General features: G+C 36.3%; 3 protein-coding genes across 7 annotated transcripts in view; 2 read left to right on the top strand and 1 right to left on the bottom strand.

Moving 5' to 3' along the window:
- The window catches only part of synpra (synaptoporin a), a 30,329-nt gene extending 20,751 nt beyond the window's left edge, over positions 1–9,578 (top strand). For all 4 annotated transcript variants that reach the window (XM_039674282.2, XM_089124927.1, XM_039674284.2 and 1 more), the window contains 4 exons: positions 2,847–2,971; positions 6,057–6,255; positions 6,480–6,671; positions 7,251–9,578. In XM_039674282.2, coding sequence (XP_039530216.2) covers positions 2,847–2,971; positions 6,057–6,255; positions 6,480–6,671; positions 7,251–7,517 — 783 coding nt within the window. In that variant the 3' untranslated portion in view covers positions 7,518–9,578. The remainder of the gene's footprint in view (positions 1–2,846; positions 2,972–6,056; positions 6,256–6,479; positions 6,672–7,250) is intronic.
- Positions 9,579–13,543: 3,965 nt separating this feature from the next.
- thoc7 (THO complex 7) lies at positions 13,544–15,626 on the bottom strand. The gene is made up of 8 exons (XM_039673327.2): positions 15,471–15,626; positions 14,815–14,935; positions 14,552–14,679; positions 14,377–14,463; positions 14,231–14,288; positions 14,038–14,104; positions 13,860–13,929; positions 13,544–13,720 (listed from the first exon to the last, which is right to left on the bottom strand). The coding sequence occupies exons 1-8, from the start codon at positions 15,553–15,555 to the stop codon at positions 13,662–13,664; spliced, it is 675 nt and encodes a 224-aa protein (XP_039529261.1). The 5' UTR covers positions 15,556–15,626; the 3' UTR covers positions 13,544–13,661.
- A 2,451-nt stretch (positions 15,627–18,077) lies between these two features.
- The window catches only part of atxn7 (ataxin 7), a 69,670-nt gene continuing 67,418 nt past the window's right edge, over positions 18,078–20,329 (top strand). Inside the window, exon 1 of one of the 2 annotated variants that reach the window (XM_089125250.1) lies at positions 18,078–18,268. The gene's annotated coding sequence lies outside the window, so the exon portion shown is untranslated. The remainder of the gene's footprint in view (positions 18,269–20,329) is intronic. The other variant, XM_089125249.1, reaches the window with a different exon arrangement.

Here is a 20,329-nt window from a genome sequence, read left to right as displayed (position 1 = left end):
GACTGAAAGTAATAAGCTAGACTGCAAATCTATTAAAATAGTCTAACAAAGGACTATATGAAAAAGTAAGTGATCCAAGATGAATATGTGTAATCAGAAGAGCTTCTGAAGTCTCTTTTGCAAATTTGCACCTTTTCCCAGCATTTTCTGTTCTGATTTTGTGGGAAATCTCTATATTTAAACAATGTGTATATTGTAAATGTTTTATATACATATGAATTACTGTGTAGCACAGCCTACCTCTAAGATTTTGTAATGTTTTTAAAAGAATGTCGGTAGCACTTTACAATACGGGTGCAGTAATATGCATTAATTCATGCTTAACTAATGCACAGATAATCATGAGTTAATGTATAACTAATGAAGAACTAAACCGTTAATTAACGATTACTGCATCAGCAACTAATAAAGAGTCTGTTTGATTAATAGATTAAGTAATACATGAATTGCTAATCCAATGTGTCATTGTGTATTAATTCCTTATAATAACATATTTTATTGACTAATAGTGTAAATTAATGTGTTAATTACCACAATTATTCAAAGCTATGCACTTCAAACTTTCAGTTGTCTGCTTTAATTAATTATTAGCTAATGATTTGCAAGGGTATCATTATTTTATGACTTTACTTGTTGGGGCACATCATTATTAGCTAGTCATTTAGTAATTGTAGTAATTTGCACATGAATTTGCACTAACAATGAAGTAATTAATCATGTATGAATGCATATTAGTGTACCTGTCATGTTATCTGGAAGTTGAAATACAAGGCTTTGGCTCATTTTGGTAATTAACATATTAATTAACACTATTAGTTAAAAAAATAGTTATTATTAATCCACAATTACATATTTAATTAAAAACAATTCATGTATGAACTAATACATTAACCTTACAGACTCTTAATTAGTTCCTAATGTGGTCATCATTAATGAATAGCTTAGATAATAATTAGTTACACATTAATTCAGTATTATCTGTACATTAGTTAAGCATAAATTAATGCTTATTAGTGCACCCGTATGTCTCTTTAGAATTTATACATGTGATGCAAAGCTGAATTTTCAGCATCATTACTCATCATTACAGTGTCACATGATCCTTCAGAAATCATTGTTATATGCTGATTTGATGCTCAGTAAACATTTCCTATTATCATCAATGTTAAAAAACATCTACTTATTTTTGTGGAAACCATAATACATTTTTAAGAAATCTTTTAAGTATCGACAATTCTAAAGGACAGCATTTATTTGAAATAGAAATCGTTTTTTAACATTGTAAATTTCTTTTTAAAAAATCTGTACATTTGTTTCTGTGGCCTGACATGGAAACAACCAATGATGTGAGCTTAGGACAGGACTGCCTGTTCGGCTGACCAATGGGAGATGTGCTGAGTATTTGGGGGAGCCTGTTTGAAAAAATATATAATATTTTTATTTTTACATGACATAATTCACTTTTAATTGTTAAGGGAAAAAGTTTGTGTTGCAGTACTTATTTTATTATATATATATATATATATATATATATATATTTTTTTTTTTTTACATTTACTGACAATAATTGTATCATTAACATAGTTTTGCCACGATTCTTTATGTTTTGTAATTTGAGCACTATATCGATCACGCTTTCAGTCCTTCACATTATGCTCTCTTTTGAATTTTGAATATATTCTTATCATTGATTTTTTTTCCAAGCTGCATATCTGCAGAATGATTTATACCTGTTCAGTGTTCAGTGAGATATATCGCCTAGAGAGAGCCCATTCTCATATCAGTATTGCAGAAATGTGTTTTAGACGAGTCAGTTTTGCTCTCAGAGAGCTTGTCCTCTGTACCTAATAAGATAGGCTTCACAATAGATCCATAGTCTAAATAAAAAAGGATAATGGACATATAAAGAGAAAAAGATTGGAAAAGAGGTGGAGGTAATAGAAGAATCTGTGGAGAGAGAGAGAGAATCTGTGTGTTAAAGAGGAATGTTAACGTCGAGTCAGAGACAGAGAGCTCCTCGTTGTGTGTGTGGTCAGTGTTTGCAAACACCGTTTGCAAATGTGCTTGACATCTGCAGATGAGAATTAATCACCTGTTTACAGGGAGTCTGACTTAATTGAAATTGGCCACAGTCTCATGTTGTTGCAGCTAATCCATAAATAAAACTATGATTAGAGCAATTAACTCTTCTAGATGGAACCGTCCTTTAAGCTGGTGTGGAAACAGTATCTCGCTTCACTTTTCGTAATTATAAAGCCAACATTGAACTTATGTAGCCTAATGTATGATGTATGATTTCAGAGTGAATCGGATATTTGAAAGAAAAAAATGTGACATGACTTGAATTGATTCATCAGGAAATGATGGTGATTGAAGGGAAGTGCTTGGTGACATCAGCTGAAAAGGAAAGTCATTTCAGGTCATGGGTGATGCGAGTTATTACGAACATTTTTGTAATAAGATTTATAGAGTTTTTTAGGCCTGTGTATAAGCTCAACCTCAATACGTCTCTAACTCGAAACCATTAACAACAGAGTCCATTTTTGGTGTGATATTCGATTCCTAAACAGCTTCTGGGACAAGAAAAAAATAAGGTGGGACTTGATTTTGTCCATTGAATGACAGGTTGTCCCGTCATGCAAAGAAGCGAAGAGATGTTGCTGCAAAAGGGAGGGGAATTATTTTGACATAAATAACATAACATAAATAAAGAAAAAACATGGTGTGTGTGTATATATAATTTCTAATAAATATTGCTTTAATCCATTCCACACACACAATAATTAAGAATGGTTCATTTTGATTTCATGGTGACTTGAACTGTTCTGCATGTTATATCTCCTCAGCTTTTTGCCATCTTTGCATTTGCAACATGTGGGGGTTACTCTGGGCAACTGCGGGTTAGCGTGGACTGCATCAACAAGTCCGACAGCAACCTCAGTATTGGCATCAACTTTGCTTACCCATTCAGGTAAGGTCAGCTTAAAGCACCTCTGCGTTTACTCTGCAGAGCAATAGAGAGAGATAATTACTTCACTTTGATTCAATACTCGAATACACAGGAGCATTTGATTATGTGCTAATGGTTTTATCTTTAAATTCTCTGTGTGCTGCCAGTTACAAGATTTGTTTCTCGGTGAGCACAGCTGGCTTCGGTGTTTTGAACGGAAACACAACTCCCAGCTTCAGAGCTCATTTGTAAAATTAAATGATTGTGCTATTTGGGCTGATGTTTATAGATCCTCAGTATAATCAGATATTGTTTTGTCAAAATGAATGATTTTTTACATCATGTAAGTGCTAATAAAATCGCTTATATATACACTAGCGGTCAAACGTTTGGAACAATTATGATTTTTTTTCTTTATCTGCTCACCAAGGGTGAATTTATTTGATCAGGCATACAGTAATGGCATACAGTAAGGGCAAAAGTTTCCAGTTTTATTGCAATATATTTTAATGTAATTTATTCCTGTGATTGCAAACCTGGATTTTCTGCAGATATTAATTCAGTCTTTCAGTGTCACATGGTCCTTCATTTTTAAAAGTTTAAAATGTTATTTTTTATTTCTTTCATTCTTTGATATTTTATATACAGTATACAATGGAGATATCAAATTAAAATACCAATTCAGTTTGAATCAGTGAATCAAAGTTGTATATTCAGTATTTTCATGACCCAAATACAGTAAATGACTGATTACCAATTGAAAGATTCATACATTTTACATATTTCCAAAGGCCTGTTTGTCTCTGTGTGTCTCTGTGTTTTTATATATAAAAATTCAGCACTTTCAGAGATGAGAAATTATTTCAGACAAACAGAAACACACTCACCCATTTGTACTCAATAAATGGGTTGGCTGACACATACGCTAGAATCATGCATCAGGTCTGTCTTCATTGTTATCCATTGTGGTAATGAAGTTACATGAAATCATACCATGCCAATTTAAAGAACAGGAGACTATAGAGTTCTGTGTTGAATCACCACTAGAATTCTGTGGCTGAAAATGTTTTCGACAGACTGGTATTCTTCTGTAGCCTCATTATGTGTCCAAGTTGTTGTTGTTGTTGTTTTTGGTTTTTTTTTTTTTTTTTTTTTTTTTTTGGCCCTGAAAGGTCAAGAACACACACAAGATGCCCACAGTAATGCTTTGAAGTAGCCCTCAGGTCCAGCTGTATTCACTAGAGTTGACAAGTTCATAGTCATCTAAGGAAAAGAAAGCAGAAATAGACAGGGACTAAAGTAACCTTGTGACAGGAACTTAAAGTGCCCATACCGGTTCCTAATTTTCTGGAGGTCTTCTATCATGTTTATATGCATTCAAGTCAAAAAACAGTTGGATTTTCTCATAATAAACATTGCAGCATCACCTCTTTTCTCACAGTGTCTAAATCCAGTCTTTCTAAACCCCTCCTTTTCAAGAGCTTACTCTGCTCTGATTGGTCAGATAGTCAAATCTGTTGTGTTTGGTCTACCGCTCAAAGCGTGTTTCGGAAAAGAAACGGCATTACCATATTTGAATTTCAGCTCCAGGGGTTTCCTCGGCACTTTACACAGTGATATGAACAGTAACAATGGCGTAACAATCCTTTCAAAGTGCATGCAATGTGGACTTGCTTTCGCAGCACTGAAAACAGCGTCTTTCTTGACAAGCTGACAACCAAACCAAACCAAACACTTCCACACTGTAAAAAAAATTGTTTCATGGTGTGTCACAACATTCTTTCTTTTGTCAAATCAACTTAAATAATTTATTCAGTTCAGATAACATATTATTTTGAGTTACTGATGATGAAATCAATCTCCTTCATTGTATTAACTCACTTTTTCCATTTCAATGAACTTAAAATTTTAAGGCAACCAGGTTACTTAATTTTTTAAGTTAAACCAACAATATTTTTTTACAGTGCTCAGCTACAACTGCAGTCTGCAGTGCATGAGGGTGGGTCAAAATAGACATTGTTCTTGAGTTGCCTCAAGGGGGGTACATACATGGGCAATATGCATATTTATAACAAACCTACATTGGTTTAAAGAGCTGTAACTCCTCCAGTACTATTCGCACCACTCTGAGCAGGATTCGAACCGGCATTTTTAGCATGGGAGGCAGACACGCTAACAATTATGCTAAAGACCATAGCCTCTACAGCGTCAGTCGCTAGTGTGCCACTTGGGGCAAGGGGAGTGAGGTTTACATGCACAGCTCTCACTAGGTCTCTGTTACACAAGAAGTCAGGCTGGAATTACTGACAACTCTTTCCAGGCAGTTCCGAATTGGTTCTTTTTTTTTTTTTTTGGAAGACAATAGGCCTATGTCACACTTCCTGCTTCCGGAACGCAGGGATACAAAACTTCCAGTCAACAGTATTTCTCGATAAGGATTTAGATTATCAGCCCTAATGTCTAAACCATCCGAGGTAGACTGACCATGAGCTATGAGGTTGTGAAATGAAGGTTTTTGCTCCTGTTGAAGCCATAAGTTTCATAAGTTTAAAGAAAACATTTTTTATCCGCGATCTTGTGAAAAAACTACACTACCCACAATCCTAAGCTTAGTTGCAACGTCTGCTGATTGGTCCAACTCACTGTTACCATAGAAACCTTTACCTTACTGGCGAACGGCTAGAGCTACCCGCGGCTGTTGTTGTAGTGTACCGGGTTTCTCTGCATCAGGACATAGACAGCCACACCTCAGCTTTCCCACTTTCCCACTTGAGAGTTCTCAGGCAGGTTGCGGAGAGATTTGGTCCAGCGGTATCTAACAGACTCCACTATTGTAAAAAGCTAACCGGAAGAGCCGTATCCCTACTAAAAGATGTACTTCCGGTCTTCGATTTTTTGTAACATAGGCCTATAACTCCATTAACTCCACTTTGATCTTTGAATTTTTACAGACCTTTCACATTCATTTATATTACACACATGAAAGGAAATATATAAAAAAGCACAAAAGGGGCATTATTTCATTCTAGCCTTGTGTTGACACTGAAGAATAATTGACTGCAAACTGAATAAAAACTATGATGTTTTTGTGGCTTACATTAAACAGGTTGAACCGGGTGGATTTTGACGTGCCAATGTGTGAGGGAAGAAGGCAAGAGCGGCTTTACCTGATCGGAGATTTTTCTTCCTCCGCAGAGTTCTTCGTCACCATTGCTGTCTTTTCCTTTCTCTACTCCCTGTTGGCCACAGTGGTCTACATATTTTTCCAGAACAAGTACCGCGAAAACAACCGCGGACCTCTCATTGTGAGCCCTGGTGTTATTTTAGACAAGCTAAACACTCAACCCTTCGGGGACATGCTATTAGAGAAGACTGACATACAAGACATGAGCTGCTATTTATTGTAAAACACCTGCATTCAATTTAGTCCTTCTAGTAATGCGTTCTTGCATGCAGTTTGTAATTTTATTAATGTTTAAGTATGATTTGACAAATAATAAATGTAACACACTTTCTTCATGCTCCCCAGGACTTCATAGTGACGGTGGTGTTCTCATTTGTGTGGTTAGTGAGTTCATCTGCGTGGGCAAAAGGGCTTTCAGATGTGAAGACTGCAACTGATCCAGATGAGGTGGTACTGCTCATGTCTGCATGTAAGGTGCAGACAAACAAGTGCAGCTCAGTGTACGGACCCAGATGGTCCGGCCTGAACACATCTGTGGTAAGGCATGAGATATTAAGATTTTGGCGCTCCATAGCCACACATATCTGTTGGGTGTCTAGACGTTAATTTACAACACTTAAAAATTAATCATGTAACACTGTATAGACAAATATTTTACAATAATTAAAAATATATAAATATATAGGCTACATTAAATTAAATGCGCTTTTATTTTTTACTTTCAAATCAATACAAAAGTTTTGGGTCAGTAAGATCCAAAAAAACTTTTATTTAGAAAAGTTGGAATAAAGAAAGAACAAACAAAGACTTTTACTTTGTTTCAAGTAAATGCAGTTCATATCGTGGTTTCCACAAAATATTAAAATGCAAAACTGTTTTTAACTTTATGAAAATAAGAAATGTTTCAATGTTTCACATATTTATATATAATATGTGTGTCTTCGTATGTGTGTGTGTATTGAAATATATTATATATTAAATACAAATAATTTAATATAATTATATTTTAAATTAAATATGCTGTAATTTGCTGAAGTTCAACAATTTTATTTAAAAAACTTTAAAAAAAACAATATATACAAATATGTTGTATTCATGAAGCCATTTTTTCCATAGGTATTCGGCTATTTGAACTTCGTGCTGTGGGCTGGAAACATCTGGTTCGTGTTTAAAGAGACTGGATGGCACAAGGGAGGCGCAGCAAGGTATCCTGCCTCGTCCTCAGAAAAACAAACCACGGCCTTCAACCAGCAGGTCTACAACCAGGGAAGCTTTGATCAATCAGGAGCTGCTTTTACTGGAACGGGGGACTTCGCCCAATCAGAGTACAGCCAGGTGGGAAATTATGCGTCAAGTGGGCCCGTCTCCTACACCAATCAGTAACCCCTACTGCCTCTTTGTAATCCCCTACTACAAGGGGGACCCATTTCTAAGGGCAAAGTTCAAACATTGAGCACCAGAGAGGAAGGAAGAGATTAGTTTAACGGATATAAGTACATCCTTTATTTCTGATTAGATAAATAACTAAAGGCTTGTTTGTCCATAATACTAATATGTTTTAAAAATGAATGAAAGATATCCTCAGATGTATTGAATGGTTTTTCGACTTTACCTCTCTATAAATGTACATCACAAATAGCACAGTTTACAAAAGTGGCATTATGTCACTACGACCAAAAGTTTTTACTCCGACGGTCCATTCGGGATCTAAATAGTGTCTCTGCTTCGTGAAACAAGAAACTCTTTCCACAACCTCAAAAAATTATTCCTATTCATCAAATGCTCCATCAGAGCATTTTACAGTGTTATAAAGTTAACATAAATTGTTGTTTGAAACTTATTTTACTTACAAATGTGACATATTTTACATAGTGGAACCATTATGAATACAAAATTGCTAAAATGGTTTGGTAAATGGCCATTGGTTAACACCATCCATCGATATGGCAATGTTGTTTCCATCAAGTAATGAATATCTTCATAAATATAATTTATATTTGTGACTATCTTTTGAATAAAATTCACAGATGAATATTCCACAACAAGAGCATGTGTTTTAAGAAAGTCAATGGGGTCCGTTTTGATTTCATGACGACTTTTAAGTGTATACCTGTCCTGATGAGTAGCTGATGCAGGTGTTTGTTATTTACACTGTATAACAGAGATTTCTGTTTTCATTTGTCAGTATAGATGTTAGATTGCTGTTTGTCAGGTTTCTGGATTTCTTATCCCTGGAATAATGTCATGCCAGTGGTTGTTGGTTTGGTGTTTACACCATTGTGATTCCACATTTATATGGCTCTTTAATGTTTGCACTGTATTTATGAACTGCATGATGTTGTGACATATTAACCTGGTTGAGATGGTCCTCGCTGCAGAACACAAAATCCAGGGGGAGGAGTTGAATCCACATCCAACTCGTCCCACCTTACATGTATCTAAACCTATCCATCTCCACCCCCTGATCCCGAACCCCACCTCTAATCCTACCCATCTCCGTCCCTGATCCCTAACCCCACCCCTAATCCTACCATCTCCACCCCCTGATCCCTAATCCTATCTATCTCCACCCACTGATCCCGAACCCCACCCCTAATCCTACCCATCTCTGCCCCTGATCCCTAACCCCACCCCTAATCCTACCATCTCCACCCCCTGATCCCTAACCCAACCCCTAATCCTACCATCTCCACCCCCTGATCCCTAACCCCACCACTAATCCTACCCATCTCCACCCCCTGATCCCTAACCCCACCCCTAATCCTACCATCTCCACCCCCTGATCCCTAACCCAACCCCTAATCCTACCAGCTCCACCCCCTAATCCCGAACCCCACCCCTAATCCTACCCATCTCCACCCCCTGATCCCTAACCCCACCCCTAATCCTACCATCTCCACCCCTGATCCCTAACCCCACCCCTAATCCTACCCATCTCCACCCCCTGATCCCTAACCCTACCCATCTCCACCCCCTGATCCCTAACCCTACCCATCTGCACCTCCTGATCCCTAACCCCACCCCTAATCCTACCTAACTCCACCCCTTAGATCTGGATCCAACTCCGCCCCCTGGATCTTGTGTCCTGCAATGAGGTGCTACTGACCTGGTTTCAGTTTGTACATAATTTCTCTCCTCACTAATAGGGTCATGTTGTCTATTCAGTGACCTTTATTATGATCACAAGGTGATTGAAATACAATCAACACTTAATTTACCTGCTTTCTTATGTCCTTCCTCTTCCATCTTTTTAAATGCATGAGGCTTTATTAACCACAAAGTCTATAAAACAAGACAAAACATCCCAATATATGTTAATGTTCTTGTTCTGATTGCTGTTGCATTTCAATGTGAATGAGTTTCTGTCTTGTTTATACAGTACTTGCATTTTCGATCAGTGGGTGTGGATGCTTTGATGCCAATAAAGATATTGTGCATTCCTCAGACTGAACTTACTACAGTGTCTTCTGTTCTATCCACGACAATGAATCAGTGGTCTCAATGACAATATGGAGTCTTGCAAAGGAATTTGATGGCTATCTGACTGCCATTATGTCAATAGACAAAGTCAGTAATCAGATCGAAATTCATCAGGAGCAGACAATCACTCAGACGGTGCAGTATACAAGTCTCATACGATATCTGATTTCTCATGGGCCTTGCTTACATAAGATTTACAGTATGATGACTGTTCTCATCTTTTCTTAGCCAAGGTTTATGTCTACATAGAAATTGACATTCAAAACTACACCTATGCTAAGAAATGGGTTAAGAAACGGGATAAGACCTTTGACAGCTTACCTTTTAAAAAAATCCATGTATTTGAATTTATATTTGGGCCAATGATATGATACTATTAATCTGTTCATTTATTCGGAAATATATTAAATATATAATTCATATATGCAATGATTTGAACTGACAAGCATGTTCTGGATGATTTATACAAAGGTCAAAATGTCAGGGAGATACAACTGTCCTGATATCATGAAGAAAAAAGCGATATATTTAATAATTTAAGACTTTTATGACAAGGCAAGGTTAGTTTATGTTGTCAAATGTCATATGACTTTATATTTCCAAAAAGACCAAAAACCTAATGATAATAATTCATGATATTTGTGAAAACATTTTTTACCTTTAAAAATATATTAAAAATAGCTCTTAAAAATAATGATTAAGCTACTTTTCTTGAAAATGCGATCAAAGTTTTAAATCCATTTGAAACTAAAATGAATAGAACAAGCACACATACAAACAGATTTTTTTTTTTTGTATCTGGAACACTCTTATATGTCAATGGTCCTTCCATCGACTAGTAAAAAAAGTGATTTGAGAAGTTCACTTGTCAAAGGTGCAAGTCGCAAACATTTCCAGCTCAGAAATGAGACTTATTTAGAGACACAACTGGCAAAGCTTAGGGACTTCACATAGTGTACTGTGAGTGTCATTGTTCGTCGGACAGCTTTAGTGGGTGAATGGATTGCCAATAGCGGGCCATTCTGACCTAGCCCTGATCTAATGTTCCTGTGTTACAGCACATTGGTTTGACTTCTTTTCATGTACACCTCAGTGCCGTTACCATAGCGATGGAAAGATGTGGCACGGCATGTTATAGTTGCTCTCAGGAAAAAACTCTGTCTTTCAGAAAGGAAGATTAGGACAACCTGGAGTCATATTTACTGGTAGAAAAGTAGAGAGTGAAAGAAGAGAGTGTGTGGAGAGAGGAGAAACAGGCACAAGATAGATTAGTTTTGTGACCTCTGGGCATTTAACTTGCTTTAAAAATAACTGCAAAATGTGGCTACAAAAAAATAAAAAATCCACGTAGCTTGCCTTTAACACATTTTTATCAGTGAAGATTATTTCAGGGTGCAAATGCAGATTTACACATTGGGTTTTCAGTAGTCTAGTGGCAAACACGGCTTCTTGTTAGCATGTCCATCAAGAGGAAATAATGGTCTCCATTGACTGAGAATGACAGTGACACGTTGTGAAATGAGGAAGAAAAAAAATCCATGTTTCCGTACCTTTTCTAATTGGCCCATTATCACAGAAGCCCTCGGACAAATTACGCCAAGCAAAAGCTTCCCCAATAAGATTATGCTGGGAATGTTTTGTTTACTCGGAGAGACAACGTTCTTCATTTTTTTTTATCCAATCTGAGTCTGAGTCATTTGGATGCGTCTTCCTGAGAGCTGATCTCCATTTCCTCGGGGCAAGGGGAATTTGGCTTAAACGTTTTAAATCAGGAACCCAATTAGAAGCACTCCATTGACTGCTGGGACTCCACTGGATTATTCATAGGATGGATGTGGCAGAATGCGTAATACTCAGCTGTTCTTCATCTTGCTGTGTGCACAGCTCAGCTGTAATTAGACAGTGGAGATAATCAGATGTTGTACACGCGGGAACTGTTTACCTGTGTCGAATAAACCAGATAATGGAGATTTGGCTCTTCTGGTGACATTGCAATGGGACAATATTTTGGTCATTTTTATGTATGTAGCCTATGTATGTGAAAATACAGACACAGTCTTTTAGTCTGTTACAGAAACTATAGAGATCTTCAAAAGCAACAAAAAGTGCAGCTCTGAAGTATTACAGCCAAATAAGGCCTTGTTTGTAACCTTTAAAACACAACAGTTTTGTGAAAATGGTAAATACAGACATTTTAGGTTTTTGTAATTATCCTCTGACTGACACTAAGCTGCTGGTTAAAACAACCACAAAATGTAGTTTTGGCATAGATGAAGGTAGAAATGCCATAAAAGAATGACCTTTCTCTTAATATGCCATTTGAGACCTTGGCTTCGAAATACAATAATATGTAAGTCAAAAAGTACAAACCAAAAACAACTTAATTACATCATTAAGCATAAATATATTTCTTACATCTTAAAGCGATAGTTCACCCAAAAATGAAAATGTTGTCATGATTTATTCACCCTCAAGTTGTTCCAAACCTGTATACATTTCTTTTTATAAATCTCCAATTATCTGAGATTGATAGATCATGTCTAGTCGTGTTAAATATTGTGGCAGTAGCGACATCTGCTGGTTGAGAGACATATTTATATTACTTAAATTTCTTTCAGTGAAATATTTAGCTTGAGCTATCTTTCTTTTAAAATACTTGCTTTTTTGTTTGATATTTTGTAATATGTATTTATCTAAATATTGCATATGTGCCTAAATACTTTTAGATTTACCATTGTTACAGCAAACACATTAAAGGGACAGTTCACCACCTAAATTAAAATCTTGTCATCATTTACTCACCTTCATGTTGTTCCAAACCTATATCGTTTTTTTTTTCTTTCTGTTGAACATAAGATGATATGTTGATTCAATTTGAAGAACACTGGTAGCCAGAAAGTTGACGGCACCCATTGACTTCCATAGTATTTTTTTTTCCAACTACGGATGCCAGTTGACTTTGTGCCATCAACTGTTTGATTACCAACATTCTTTAAAATATCGTCTTTTGTGTTCATAGAAATAAGAAGCAACATGAGGCCGAGTAAATTGTGTTGTTTTTTAATTTTAGGGTCAACGGTCCCTTTAATTGGAGTTGCTTGAAACTCTTTTAAAAAAACATAAATGTTGGTTGTAAAATGTTGTTTTTATTGCATTAATGTACATAGTTTCCAATTATTATGTTGGATACAAAGTTATTTTGGTCTGACCTCACCGATAAATAAAACCAAACTAAAAGTGGTTTTAAAAACTTAAAAACTAAAACCACCAACACCCTGGTGAAGGCCAGTGGGCCGATACGCGTTGGTGTTTTTTAATGGTTTAGCCCTCGATTGTTTAATAAAGGCCTTTTTCACTTTTGTAAACCTGAGTGCCTGGACTTGGATTTCTTTCCAATTTTTATGGTTATTTTTGGTGATGTTTATAACATTCTCTCAGTAGTAAAAGTAATTTAGTTTATGAAGCTTCTGGATTTCACACTTACAAATAAGTCAGATAGAATAAATGGTATGTATATTTGGCGTGCTGTCCCGTCCGGGTGAGAGGGCTCCGGGCTCAGTATTTTGCCCGAATCCAGAGTACTCCCATCGTATTCCTGATTGTGGAAGGAACAAGCTGAAAGTGAGGTGTCAGAATGGTGGAGGGATGCTGAAAAACTGTCAAGGAACGTAGGTGAGTCGACTGAGTGCCTATATATGCTTCCTCTCATGCTGATGGGATAGCCATGATGATTGTTGATGACAAGTTAATTGGATTGATTATTTGAACGTGCTCCTCCCGGACTTCGTTTAGTGGAACATCATTAAGTGGCACAGTACACAATCACTGTACACAGTAACATATATGATTTAGATGGTTTGTTACGCTCACAAGCCCAAACGTTTACTAGGAAGGGGCCATTACCTAAAATAAAATAACTTAAACACAGATTCAGTTTGTAAAGAAAGCACTTTAATTCTGTACATGACCAATAAAAAAAGAAAGACTAAAATGAGAGAACATCTGGTGCTCATGTAAATAATAATAGATACATCCTAATGCAAATGTCTAGTCTCCATTGTCCATCAGACTCTCCTGGGTGTCGTCGCTATCCATCTTCTCATCATCTATAAAATGAACAAACACAAATTTAGCCAATACAACCAGCAGCTGATAAAAACCTGATCTGAACTAAAACTAATTGTTTTAGGAATTCATTTTAATATAATTGTGTCCTTTAGAATTTTTTTCAGATAAACTACTTACTCTCCAAAGTCTGTTGAAGTTCCTGAATGGTGGTGAGAAGGACATGGAACTGTTTCTTACGAAGTTCCAACTGAAAATGGGTTAATAATAACAAAAAAGAGAGAGATCAGAGTAAATATTATAAGATGTGTGATGGTATATGTCTACAAAATCATCAAGAAATCCCACATTCCCTCACCTTGTCCTCCACATTCTCTTTGATGTGTGAAAGCTGCTGAAGCTCTTTGTCTAAAGCCTCAAGCTGCCTGCAAAAATAAGATCAGAAAAACACTTCACTGTCCTGTTTGTCATGTTATATTATAAAGAACGCAGACTACAAATTGAACAGTGAATAAAATGGGATTTCACCTAAATAAGAATTTCAAACTTACTTTAAGGTCTCATGTCTGTCTGGATGCTGCTTGATAACTCTGGCCAAAGCATCATATTCTACAAATGAGACATACAGTAATAAATTAATGATAAAACCAAATAAAATAAAAATAATTAAGATTTCTGCAAATGAGCTGTATTGAACCTTGGCGGTTTTTCCGTATCCGTTTTGCTCTCTGGATTTCCTTTTTGCACTCTGCAATTTTTTCATGGGCTGATGTTATACTTGTCTCTGTATTGGAAGAAATGAGAATATTTCGCTACGTGATTGAACAAATGATGATGACACCAAACAAAGTCACATCAACTGGAGGACTTACCGATATCCGCATAGATTGCTTCATAATTCTCCATTTCTTTCAGGTTCATGTTGTACACCAGCAAGGTCTTCCCCATGGAGAATTCACATTGAGCCAGAGACGTCAACATCCTTTGATACTGGGAGAACCTGCAGCAACAAAGCCAAGCGTGAAAAGTATTTTTACCTTAAGTAGGAACTAATTGATGGAATAAGGTCTAAATGTCTAATGTCGGGTGTATAATTGGACCCAAGCTCGCACATTTTAATAATAGATTAAATTACCCTTCCTCTGGTGAGAAATTGGAGTGGCACCATTTGGAGAAGCTCTTCATGAGCACATTGATGCGCCTATCGTCTCCAGCTCCATCTCCATCGATCAGAAGACGCTTCCTAATGACCTCATCTGCAAAGATACAAAGATATACCATTTAAGTCAAGGTTTAAACCACATAGCAACAAATCTGGTGGGAGCTTAGTTATTACAGTTTGAATCTTCCAGTATGCCAAAGTCACAGAACATACTTAATGACTGTTATATATATATATATATATATATACACACACATAAATATATACATATGTATACATATACATATAATACACACACACACATACAATTCTGGTACACACACACGCGCGCGCACACACTCTCTAAGTCTTTCCTAAATCCACAATAATATCGATGGAATCACAGTAAATAACGTAAGAGATACATACATAGTTCTTGTGCATTTTTTTAGTGAATCAGTTCTAGCTTATCACATGGCTAACTAACTTAGCAATGATTCCTCATGTTGATCTCATTTCGTTTCATTAAGTTCCTTTAGTTTAACGTTACAAATACACATAAGTTAGTCGGGCACCGTTACAATTGGTCATACTGGTTTGCTAAATAAATAGCAAACACAAAATAAACACCAAAACAAAGAAATTCTTACCATCTGTGATGCTACCCATTCTCCAATAGGCTAACTGAACTATCCGAAAAAACTTTATTGACAGGCGCGCGCGGACACAAGGCATCAGCGCTCCGCCTCTGTTGCGAAGCAAATGAGCCGAACCCGCCAACTCCACGGCATGTATCACAGCAAATATTGTTTTTATGGTTTTTGTTTCGTCATTATTGAGTCAATTCAAAGTTTTGAGTAAAATACTCTTTCAAACGTTTCAACCATTCATTCGTATGACTTACGTAATTGTATTGGTAAGTAAGCAGTTCAGTAGTTTTTGACAGTGGTTCGAAGTCCGGCTCGTTTACATGAATCGGTTCACTAGAACAGTTCGTTTAAAAGGATCTTTTCAAAAACCGATTGAGCCATTCTTTTACGTCATGTTGTATCCATGTTTCAGATTATAAAACCATTGAGTCATTTAGGACATAAATATAATACGCATTTATGGTAAGAAATAGTAGGCCTACAATGGGATAAAACAACAAGTCTTTACCATAGACTAAGGTCTTTACCCATGACGTAAGTTCAGTTTGTTGTTTGGCCATCATGCTTCAGCTTCTAAAAACAAAGTCATTAATATACGGCTAATATGGATGTCAGTAAAGATAAATATAGCCTAATAAGAAATATTACTGAAATGGTTTTTCATGTTTTGTTTACTATCAGCTCGCTGTTTCCCAATTCAGCAGCTGCATCCTTCGAAGGTCACGTCTTAATAGGCCGTGGTAAAGGTCAGACTGAGCGTGGTTAAAGCTGAGTACACACTGACTAGCTAAAACATTCTAAGACTGAACTGAACACACTTACTTACAGACTTTTCAACGATTAGAGCAGATTTTAAACACAAGTCAGAGACAGTTGCGTTCAGTCAGTGTTTAAAATCTGTTACAGTCATTGGAAACAATCTGTGTTCAGTTGAGTCTTAGAATGTTTCAGCTAATGTTAGCCGTTAAGTGTGTCCCCAGCTTAAATGGTTCAGCCTGGCCTACTGAGGATTGTTCTTGTCGCCTAGCAATTGTGATGCTGCAATTTGTAGAAGTTATTAAACTTTCAGACTGTCTAGATAACTATATTCACCATGGTCCAGTTCTGTATATAATAAAGAGTATAAATTAAATATATTATTAACATCTTAGTAAGATAAGGCAACATTTGAACCGCTATATATATATATATGAAGTTGAAACCCAATATTTACATTTAAAAGTGTAAAAAAAATTCTGGAGTAGGCAAGGCCATCTGTTTGTATCCTTCATTTTGAATTTGAAGTAGCCTTCGAATGAGGACAGCCTTCGTCATGCCATGGTGATGTAATCGGCCTTCGAATCCACCCACTGAAAAAAGGATGCAGCGTCTGAATTGGAATGCAGCAATTGGTTCTTTCCAAACTGGACATAATATGTGTTTCAGCGTCTCGGTTTCACGATTTTGTAAACAGGTTTAACTTATTCACTGAACAGATCCAATTTAAAAGTTTCATGAATCATTACAGCCTAACTACCATTTTTTTATCATTGTTATATCACCAAAAAATCATTTCAGAATTGTGCGCAAACACATTCCAACCATTAATATGTCTTCCAGAAATGCTGTAGGTCATTATGTAGTATGCAGTTTAGTAGTTATTGACAGAGGTGGTGGTAGGTCCAACTTCTGTAAATAGATTGATTAGAACAGTTCATTTTAAATATCTGGTTTTTTTTTTTTTTTTTTTTTAATCAGGGACACCGAGGGTGGCACAAGGGAATGCTAAGGGATCCATGGAAAAGTTTAGACAAAAAACAAAACAAAAAAAACAAACAAAAAAACATTCAGTTAGCCTAAATAATAAATTAATTGAAATAAATACATCAATTTAACTAAATAAATAAATTAACAAAGTAAATAATTTGTAAAATATAGAGATGTTTTATTATATTGTAGCTGTATTAAAATATATTTGAAAATGTAGGCCCTATTTGATTAAAATAGTACAGTACTACAGAGAGAAAACACAATGTATAAACATATTTATAATAATACATTTCTTTATATTTGAAATTATGTAGCCGAACCGTTTTCATGTTTATACTTTTATAGCCCCCTCAACTCATCGGTTCATATCCGAAACGGGTCTCGGTTCAACGAGTCTTTGTGAACCGGTTCAGCTTATTCATTGTAAAGTTCCGAATCACAAGATTCGCAAATCTTTACAGCATTTCCATAAATTGCAAGTTTTTTCTACTTCTCGTTATTAGATAACCAAAGTAATTTTAATGTTGTTTCGGTCCATGTGTCTATGATTAGTGTGATTTTAGTTCTACACATGCAGTTTTAACAGTGATCTAACGTTATGGCGAAGTGCAGTAGGCTGCGTTTCAAAACCCAGTGGGCTAACTTTACTTACTTAGAAAGCCTATTTGGGAACCAAGAGCGCGTCCGACAACTGATGTGAAATCGTCTCGACTGCTCAAGTGACTCACAAACACGCATAGGAACGTAACAAGTGCGCGAACGACGCCCAGAAATGCTGTCTAGGCAGGCAGCGCTCTCGTTTTTGACACACCACCATCCTGTCCAGTGACAGGCGTGCTCGGTGCATGCGTGCTGTTGGAGTCAGCCAGTGACGTTCTTGTCCCAGAATGCTGCCTGGTAAACAGACATGGAAGCACCTGGTGAAGACCTCCACAGTCACTGAGCACTACACTCGCTCTTTGAACTGATCTTCATTTTCAATACACCCTAAAGCCTGCGCCTTTGTTCTCTCTGGCACTCTACCGGGACCTCTGAAGTCCAGGGCATTGGTAAGAGAAAAATGATGACATCGAGATCAGCTGCTAATGTCTGTTCTGCCAGTTAGCCAGTTGCATGCTACAGCAGTGCCACCAATGGCTCAGCTGCTCAGTTAGCGAGGAAGCTAAACCTGCTGCCGTCCCCCCTCCCCCTCTTATGTGTGTAACATTTTATTTTGGTGATGTAATACTCAAGTTTACTTTGTTCGTTTCGCACCGACGACAAACCCGCTATGTTTAGTCCTTGTAGAAAACTTGTTGTAGGAGCCTTTCTAACGACTTGTGGATCTCGCCATTATTGCTTTCACTTTCCCAAGTCCACTTGCTCGTTTTTGAAGTTACATAGTGGATGCGAACAAGTGGACAGGGCAATAAATTAATGAAGCCAAAAGAGTGGAAACATTAGCAAAACACTTATAAAACTTCAAGGACATGACGTTTGACATAAGGCTTTTAAAGTTGTAAATGAAACTTTACACAAAATGGGAATCGTTGAGGAGGGGACGAGCATGGGTGTTTTCAAACCACACACTCAAACACACACAGGCTAGTTATATGTAATAAAATCATTGTGTTTATATATATTTTGTGGTGTGTATGCACTTTATATATTTTTTTCACTAACACTTCACAAGAAGGTTTCATTTGTTAACATTTTGTTAACTGCATTAGTAAATTTGAACTAACAATGAAAAATGCTTCTAAAACGTATAGTAAACTTAGTTCATGTAAACATCTACTAATACATGCTTAAATCAAAAATAGTTTCTGTATATTATATTATTTAATGAACCTGCACTAACATGAACTAACAATGAACAGTCACATTTCTGTTAACTAACATTAACAATGTGATCAAGAATTAATATACTGTAGCAATATGCTAGATCGGATGGATCCCACATCAGAAATATATCAGATCTGACCTCGTCTCCTGTCAAAAGATGTTTTGTCTTTTGTCCAAAACTAATAAAACCTGCCAAAAGCAAGTCTTGTCTGGTACCTAAAACTCTAATATCGTTCTTCTATCCAAGTTTGGCTGAGAACGTCAGGAAAGAGCAGAAAGAGATGAAGTGATGATAATAAAAAAAGAAGGGTTTAATAAAGAATAATATTAGTTTTCTTAAAGGACAATGTGTGATATTTCTGAGGATCTATTGACAGAAATGCAATATAAGATCCATAACTATGTGTTCAGTGGGGCTGGGTATTGACACAAATGTCACAATTCGATTCGATTTCGATTCACAAGCTTGCAATTCGATTCAATTTTGATTCCGATTCGATTTGATTCAATATTGATTATTTTGGATATCAGTTGCAATAAATGGCTAATTTTCTCAAGGAAATCAAATTTCTTAACTAATGCTGTAAACTATGGGAGTGTAGTTGTAGCCTACTTCATTAGCCTAATATGAAGGTAATATTATAATTAACTGTTTTGTAGCTATTTTATTTATTTTTATAATAAGAAGATTATATGAAATATATACATTTAAATGGTGGCTGTCATACAAACTTGCCAGATTTATTCAAATATGCATTAAATATTGAAAAACATTAAGATTATAATGCATATGTAATATGGTGTATAGATTTAGCAAAATTCTCATCTCTATAGTTATTTTTTTCTAGTTGACTAACGAGTTTACGTGGGTTTTCTGGGGTAAATATGACGATGCATGACATTGATTACTGTTTAACTGACGTCTTTCCACGGTTCAAACACTGATTGAGCGAATCAATGTGACATGATACGGATTTCGATAATTTGTAGTCTATCTTTTAACACGCTTTCAGATGCTTATTCATGTTTATTTCACGCTGTAACTGGTATTATTAAGCCGGAAGAGAGATGCGGCAGAACAATCTCACACCACAGTGCCAAAACGTTCATTCATTCAAATGAAACAGGATGACTAATTGATTCTTGAGATTTAAGAATCGATATCGGTTCGTAAAAATGAGAATCGATTAATATCGAGAAATCGATATTTATTACCCAGCCCTAGTGTTCTTTGGTGTATAAATACCTTACTCAATCAACCGTATGTTTTCATTACCTTAGAATGA

Source organism: Pimephales promelas, chromosome 21 (assembly GCF_988280905.1).
Source record: "Pimephales promelas chromosome 21, fPimPro1.hap1.1, whole genome shotgun sequence".
Classification (NCBI taxonomy): Eukaryota; Metazoa; Chordata; class Actinopteri; order Cypriniformes; family Leuciscidae; genus Pimephales; species Pimephales promelas.
This window is presented reverse-complemented; position numbering and strand designations above follow the sequence as displayed.